This window comes from Chelon labrosus (assembly GCF_963514085.1).
Source record: "Chelon labrosus genome assembly, chromosome: 22".
NCBI classification, from domain to species: domain Eukaryota; kingdom Metazoa; phylum Chordata; class Actinopteri; order Mugiliformes; family Mugilidae; genus Chelon; species Chelon labrosus.
The window spans coordinates 8,421,544-8,429,983 of record NC_140355.1 but is presented as its reverse complement, the minus strand read 5'-3'; the positions used below and the strand labels follow the sequence as shown (position 1 = coordinate 8,429,983).

Below are 8,440 nucleotides of genomic sequence, written 5' to 3'. Positions count from 1 at the left end.
AATAAAAGAACCCTTAACCCTTAATAGTCCATATATATAATATATATATAATATACCGGTGATTGACAGATGCGATGTGTGGGGGTCAGGGGGTCATCTTCCAGGATCTCTCTCTATGAGTTCAGGCTGCTGAAAGGATGCGATGAAATGTGCCACAAAGCGCCTCCAAATGTGTTCTGAGTGATCGGGTCTCAAATCCATCCCCACTGCGTTCACACTTAAAGCTGACCACCTATATTACCGTGACACTGAATTCTCCAGAGACACCCTACCACTGGGTTGGCTGCGCTTCCTCATGAGCAGAAGTAGAACATTTTCTCAGTCACTCGAAATTGAAATACCACGGAAGACATGACATTTTTTTTTTTTGTCATGTGTGCTCACATGGCCCACGGTTGGTCCGCAGCCAATACTTTCAATTTCAGTTACGTTCATGTATGGCGGCCATTTATCTGAAAATGTGAACATTTTCCAGGTCACACGTTCTTGGAGCCTTAGGTGATGCCTCAGGTGTTTTAAATTGCAGACGTTCACCTACAGCGATATAAAACACGAGCTGGAAGCAGTAAATGTTTAGTTTGTGTCCACCAGGTGTTTGGATACAAGGTATTTATGTTGCTAGAAGCAGTTAGAGTCGCATTCACAAGCAGGTTCCTACAAACTCTTTGCTGCATTAACCACATGTTACTTTCAAAACCCACTGCTCAAAGCTCAAACAGCAGCTAACACACTGTGTTGTTGATGTTAAATATATTTTTCATGTTAAATATGAACAGTTACCAGTTTATTAGGTAAACAAGTGAAAACAAATGCATTCTAATGTAACAGTCCTGTAAAATCCTTATAATCAGTTCATGCTGAAACAGCCTCAGAAAGGAGACCATTGATCTGCATGATGATCACTTGACGGTAGCAGTTTGTGGCTGGAACAACACAACACAATTCAATAATGCCACAAACCTCAGCCTGCAAAATGAAAAGTTGAATCAACAGCTCTCTCGGTTATTTTCAACAAATGCCGGTTGGTTTAAAAGTGAAAACACTTGTAAGGAAGCACTCAGGAACCACACATGTACAGGTTTTTTTTTTTTTTTTTTAATGAGAAAATATTCATAATATGTATAGTAGGTGTATAACTGTGAGCCTTACATGTGCTATAAAAGAACAAAGCTGAGTATGAGCATACAAGTGGTTAACATATGAACAGAGGTTATACTGTGTAATAAGATCGCGGCATCGCGCGCGGGCGGTGTGAGACCCACCCACTGAAGCCGGGCCGCGAAAACAAGCTACCGGCATTTAAAATGATAAATAAAATCATCTCTGCACCATGAATTCAAACATCAAAAGCATAATAATAATAATAATAATAATAATAATATTAATAATAAATCACACAATTCAAAAACTCCTGTGTGCGTGCGTGATGTCTGTTACCATTTCAAAGTGAGAATAGTTTAGGGGTCCTTTGAAGCAGAAATGAGGACGGCGTGCTGTTACAGCGTGCAGTGAACTACTCCATGACTAAAGCTCACACACAGTAGACGCTGACTAGGCATTAGGCCACTGTGAAACTATCATCCATCTTAATCTTAATCCATTCATTCAGAAAAAAAAAAACACAAGGTTTGTTAAAGTTTGTGTCTAAACTGCATACTTCTTACTGGGGAAAATGCAAAACACGAGTCAAACGAGTGCTTTTAAAGCCGAGCAGCTGGATTCACGGTCATCCTGGTGTGTGGATGCTTTTCCTCATCCTGGTTCCTGTGTGTCTAAGGCCAGCTGACTTCCAGATTTGTAACGCTAAATTAATCTCATATCGGCATCAGCGACACCGTACCGCTGTTGCTTTCTGCCGCACCACAAAAACATCTCTTAAAAAGGGACGCTAGTCATTTAAATACTTTCTTAAACTCATATATTATTAAATTTGTATAAAAAGAAAAAGCAAGAGGATTCTCAGGAACAAATGTGTGTTTTTTTTTTGTTGTTTTTGTTTTTTTTTAGAGGGAACCGACACGTAGCAGAGGCCTGAGTTCCTCCACTTTTGGTTTATGGTGTTACTGGCACTGCGTGAGACACTATCAGGATGCAGCCAAGACAAATACTTTGAGCAACTTGTCCCGACGACGGCAACGAATGGAACAGAGTTGTTGTTGTGAGCGGTAACTACACGTCCTGCGGGTTTCAGGCTTAGAGCTGTCAGCGCCTTGCCAAAGGACACTTGGATGCTAGCAGATGCGGTGATCGAAACTGTGACCTTTGGTTTACCGGAAGGAATCTCTCCGAATAACGGGTACAATCGTTTTTGCTGAAAAGTAGCAGTCGAAGCGGTTCAGAGAAACACGTTTCTACTTTCGATCCTCGGTGAAGGACGACCTCCTAGGCCCCCGGTTGTGAACGTGATTGTGTTAACGGAGTTTTGTTTTCTGCACTTGGACAGCATCATCACACTCACGGAGGCCTGTATTGCATGTTTTCAACAATTTGACAAAACAGAAAGTTCCAACACATTTCGTAAAAAAACTGACAAGCCCAACTTACAGTATGTTACCGTTTCAGCATTTCCTACTGATAGTTACCTGCCTTCTTTTCACTGCTCGTCGTGTGCTTGTTTCAGGTTAAGAAAGGAGTGTAAATTCATGCACACAAGCAGTACTTATTAAATCGCCTTCCGACCGATTTTCTCTAAATAACAACATCCTGGTTTGGTATAACAACTTTTTTTTTTTGTCATATAAAAATCATTTTCAGTATTCCTTTCATCAAACTTTATCCTCAGCTAGCAAGGTATAGCAGATACACGGCAGATGTCCATACATCAAATACACAGTCCTACCTCAGTATAATACACGAAACGACTGCTTACATCAGAAAGCACAGGTCAACAAAGCCACGAAGCCAACAAAGGTAAAATAAGTGATTTGTTTTTAGAATATAAAACCCCTGACCCAGCCCTTTAATCAATACACACATCCACTGAAATGGCGCAAACATGACCAGCACTTAGTTTCCCTCTTCTCCAAAGGTTTCCTTCAGTTTGCACGTTAGTGATTATAGACAAACTTTCTATCTAATATTGTTGTGTGTCTTCTCTAAGGTCTACAGAAACGGTGGTAATACGTGACAGGAGAGGCTAAAATACATCATTCACACTGTGGCGCCAACAATCACTGACGGTCTAAGGCAAAGTTAGCTAGTTTCGCGGGTTTCCTCACTAGCGTTGAGCGATGCTGACGGTCGAGTCGGCACTTAAGATTTAATACAGATGCTTGAAAGGAATGGAAAAGCCCATCGACGTGTCGCGCTTGTGTTATATCTGCTCTGTGGCACTGCAGGCTGCAGAAGATGAGACAGTGCAGGCCCTGAAAGTGACGCCCGTTGGTGCAGCCGCCCGCGCCGTCATCAAACGCAAGAAAAGCAGACTTCAGATGTGTATCTCGATGTGTGCTTTGGCCTTCATTTTTATAGCCGCTCTGCACACACCGTTCTTTTTTGCGTCTCTCTGTTGGTTATTAAAACTTTCCTGCGCATTTTGAAGAGTTATTATCAAGCACACACATCAACAAGTCTCAGGCGTCCTTTCAAAATAAAATCTTTAGCCCATATTTCAATAATAAAACTGCAGATAGGTGAAAAGTCCTATGAATATTGAAGTCATTCAGCGTCTATCATCTAGTAAAAACATTTTATCCCATGTCAACTTCTGAACGTTGCTCTCAATCCACCAGAAAAACCTTTCAAAGTGTCTCTTGCATCCTTTGTCTCCAAACTCAACTCAATACTTCAGATATCTCCCACAACCAGTCACTGAACATACTGTTACATCTTTCTAACCGACCCCGGCGGGGTCGTGTGATCATCAGGATACCATTAGTAAAATAAATACTGTTTATTTTTCACTGTTCTTTCTCCTCCTTTTCCTTCACTTCATTTTCCTCTTAACTGTCTTTGAGAGGAGCAGCTTACTCCTCCTCTTCTTCCTCCTCCTCCTCCTCTTCTTCCTCTTCTTCTCCCTCTCCGTCCTCGTTGGCATAGATACCGGCTTCCCACTTCAGCGCCATGTCGCTTTTCCTCCTGGTTACACGAGTGGCTTCCAGGACCTGAGGAACGCAAAACAACCAATCAGATTCGAGCCCAGTCAGAGAGGCGGAATAGTTAATAACACAAAAACACACCATAGTGACTTTATAAAGACATGCAGTGCATGTCAAACACTGACGGAGCGCTTGGTTAAACTGTCCTGCATTCAAACTTTCACTGAGGATAACTACAAGTCACACCTGCCCAAATAAAGTAGAAAAGGTAAAGCGCACCTGCAGTATTTGACAATAACAACAAACGTTAATTTACTCCATTTCAGGGAAATGTCATGCTTGAGCACAATATTTAACGTGTCCAGTCGTCATCCCTCTCAGACATTCGTGCCGATATACAAACAAGCTCAAACACACACACACACACACAAGCAAATGAACACATGTTCACACTGAGGGAAGGCTTCTGTTTGGCCAGGGGTCCAGGGTAGATGAAGTGGATTATGGGTAAAAGTGCGTTCTAGGTCTGAAGATGATAATGATGATAGAAACTGGTGGACATAAAATAATTCTTTGAGGTCAGTTATATAGTTTTAAGTTGACGCATTTAGGTCCCCTACCGTAACTATGACGACACACACTTCCACCACATACATATAAAAACTCTAGTACCACACTATTATACTCTAATACTTTCAATTTTTCTCTTCAGGTACCAACACTTTTAAAGTTTTACATATTTTTGATTGACATCTGTAGAAATGTTTGATATTTTTTTTATTCATTTGGTAAAAATACCAACATCTGGAGTTAACTGTCTAAACATGCGTACCTTTATAATAACATTGTTCCATTATTTATATATTCTATGGAGTGTCATAATGAACAATGTCTTTGCTACAAACAGGCTTTTAAAATGGATACTGTACGTATTTGGTACACAGAGAGCAATTGCGCATGGGTGGGTCAAAGGTCACACCAAATGCATGGACGAGCACATGCAGCACCACAGAACAGAGCAAGGCAGTGAGGCCGTAAGCAGACCTGGGATCAGACATAGGAGGGTTTTAGGCTTCCTTCCCAGAAATACACAATCTACGGGTTTTAGACACAAAAATAATACATTCCCGTCCACATTTTCTGGAAGACTGGGTGAAGTGACAGATTCATCTACAGTACGTTGGGAAATTTAAAAGAAAATAAAAAAGTTATTGCTGGTAGAATGGAAACTTTTTGTATTGGCTAACATAACCCACATGAAATCAGCCATTCAGGTGCCACTATTAATTTCAGTATTCAGAAAGGCAAATAACTGATCCCAAATTCATTTTCAATGTTGTGTCTATGACTGAAAACTACTTCTTTTTGAAAGCATCCTTGTTTAAAATGGCAATCTCAAAGATTTTTATTTGAACAAACGTCTGGAAGATGGTAACACAACAGTGACTGAGCCTACGGCCAACAATATCATGTATATAAGTATGAAGATGATGTTTTCTACTCGTCGAATGTAGGGTTTGTCGTAATCTATAAAACCTTAATGCGATGCAAGTCTTTGCGTTGCTCAGAAACAGTCCAGATATAAACAGGAATGTATTGCTTTTTGTAAGAGTCCCTGGTAGAGTCTGACCCAGGTCTGTCAGTAAAGGCCGTTTACAGAGTGAACAGGTTTGGGGGTGCAACAGGTACCTCAGTGGTTACCTCGTTAGCCAGCAACAAACGGGCATACTGACCGACCAGTAGGAGAGAAGCAACAGTACACAAAGTCAACACATGAGGTGTCATCATGGATGAACAATAACAAGATGAACGCAATGTCTTCTTTTTTAACAATACACAGTACTGTGCAATCTAATGGTGGTTGGAATATTGTCTCCAAGCGCATCTTTTCGTTGTGTATTGTTCTTGAAAAGCGAGTTTATCCTGCCAAAACCTCAAAACCTTAATTCTGGAGTAAGAATATATATATATACACATATTCAGCAACAAAAAAGAGACACAGGATGAAGTCAGGACAGAAACCCCCGTCATCTGTGGCTTACTTTCAGTTTCAAATCCTGCTTCAAATGGGGAATTACCCCATTGGTGTTGTACAGTATTTGCTCACACCAACAGTCCGTGGATGGCATTCAACCACAATGATTTTACTAAACCGACCAGAAGAGACATGTGACAAACTTCAAGTTTGTTACACTTTCTCTTTCCGAGATCATTTCTGAAAAACATTTACTGATTTCTGAAAACGCCTACAAGTCAAATGAGTCCAACCAACAGAAGGATTTATAAAAGGTTTACATTACTATCGTGTTTTTTGTGTTTTCTAAGAAGAACAGCTTTTGATTTACAACAGTGAAGAAGGATGTCTCATCCTCTCTGGGTGGTAATACTTACACTGTTGTCCTCAACCTTCTCCCTCCTCTTCACCTTGTGTGTTTCATAGTCTTCCATAAGCGTCTGCATGAAGTTTTTGGGGCGAGACCCTCCAGAGTCCTCGCTGCCGGCATCAGACAGGGCTCCTTCTGAAGGTGAGGGCGAGACGGGCGGTGCAGGTCGAATTTTCTCTATCTTTCCTGCAAACCGCAGAAAAACAACCCTATGGTGAAGCTTTTTCTTTTTTTTTTCTTTTCAGTGCCCTCGAGATCACTTTTCTGTTAATTTTTCACTCTTTCAGCTAAAAAACAAATTTCCTGGTAGTGAGAAACAGCAGCAGAAAGGCATGCAGTTATTCCCGGTACAGATTAAATATAAGGCCATGGCTGATGGGAATATATTGCATGCCAGGTGTATTAAAGTAACAGACAAAAGAACGTTTTGATCTGATGATGGAGACAGAGGACGAGTCATTCACCCTTACACCATGTACTAACCTGGTGCTGTGCGTGCTGTCAGTGTGAGTCTAGTCGGCAGGCTGTTGCTCTTCATCTTATCTGCTGGGGAGATGGTGGTCTGTCGCATCCCCGTCCTCACAGGTCCGTGACCGCTGCTTGAAGTGCTGCTGGGCCGGTTAAAGGTAACGGGCTGCGCCTCCCTCTGTTTCTTCAGCTCCTCCTCTCTCTGCTGAGCTGCTCGGATCTCCTCCTCAATCATGGACAATGTTCGCTGCTTCTTGGAGCGCAGCCGGAACGGACCGCTGGCTGCCTCCACTTCGGGGCCTCGCGCTGCTGCTGCTGTGCTGCGCAGCTCGGCCGCCTCTGAGTATTTACTGAAGTAGCTGAACTCTGGCTTCTCCGGGCTTGGGGGAGAAGGGGGGCGGTAGACCGGCGTTGGCCTGGGGACGGGAGCTGCTGAGACAGGAGCTGGAGCTGAAGCTGGAGCCGGAGCCGGTGCTGAGGAAGCGAGCGCTCTGGTGTAAGAAGACTGGATCTTGATCCTGGGGCCTCCATTTTTGGGTCTCTGTGATGGTGAAATAGGCTGAGAAGGTGGAGGAGAAGGTGTCTGGAACTGTGGAGGTGGTGTTGGACTGGAGGACTGCTGTGGTGATTCTGATGGCTTCTCTTGGTAATCATCTTTAACCACTGGCTGCCTGTCTGGCTGTGGCGACGGGTTGGATGGCGCAGGACTGGAGGACACAGGTGAATGAAAAATGGGAGCTCCAGTAGAAGACACAGGTGAGGAAGAAACTGGCACTGGGCTACTGGTAGAGACAGAGGATGGGGAGACAGGGGCACTCAACTGTGAAGAATTCAAGTCAGAGGACTGCCAGTCTCCTCCATTCTGAGCAGCCAGAGCAGTTTGGATGGCGTTATGGACGAGTACCCCTGCGTGGAACTCCAGCTCATCTTCTGTTGGATTGCCATTGGTCTGCCCGTTGACTGGAGTGGTGGGCTGTGGAGTCGGCGGTGACACCGGGGTGAGAGGCAGCGGGGTAGGGGGTAGCGAAGCCCCGCTGTCAGAAACATTATCCAAGCTAAACACAGTAGTGTCCTGAGAGCGGACAGATAACTCGTCCAATCCTGAGTCAGACTCCTCTGGGTGAAAATGGCCCTTTGCTTCCTCCTCCTCGCGCAGGATTGTCATTACAGCTCGGGCACAAGTAAATTCTCCAGAAATGCCTTCGTCGGACCAGGTCACATGAGTCTCTCCGGTTTCTGCAACAATGTCACTGCTCCCTTGGCTGCCCCTGGTTGTGGATTTAGAGAAGGGTTTTGCGGAGTATAGCTGAGGAGCTATGTCCTTCTTCGTAGCCTGCCCTTGAAGAAACTGCTTCCGGGCAGATGAGAAATCGATCTGCTCCACCACGATGTCATCTTTCCTAGGTAGCTCTGATTCAAATGTTACCATTGTGGGAGGACCTGACACCTGTGGCTGCAAATAGCAATGAAAACACAGAATATAAAGTTAGAAAAAGACAAATGGAGAGAGAAATGCAACAACAGTAACCCTTAAAGAAAAATAAAAGACCA

The 8,440-nt window shown here is 43.4% G+C and overlaps 1 protein-coding gene across 3 annotated transcripts in view; it reads right to left on the bottom strand.

Moving 5' to 3' along the window:
* Positions 1 to 455: 455 nt before the first annotated feature.
* palm2akap2 (PALM2 and AKAP2 fusion) overlaps positions 456 to 8,440 on the bottom strand; it is a 78,183-nt gene continuing 70,198 nt past the window's right edge. For all 3 annotated transcript variants that reach the window (XM_084572477.1, XM_084572475.1, XM_084572476.1), the window contains 3 exons: positions 6,905 to 8,342; positions 6,429 to 6,607; positions 456 to 4,103 (listed from right to left, as the gene is read on the bottom strand). In XM_084572477.1, coding sequence (XP_084428603.1) covers positions 3,966 to 4,103; positions 6,429 to 6,607; positions 6,905 to 8,342 — 1,755 coding nt within the window. In that variant the 3' untranslated portion in view covers positions 456 to 3,965. The remainder of the gene's footprint in view (positions 4,104 to 6,428; positions 6,608 to 6,904; positions 8,343 to 8,440) is intronic.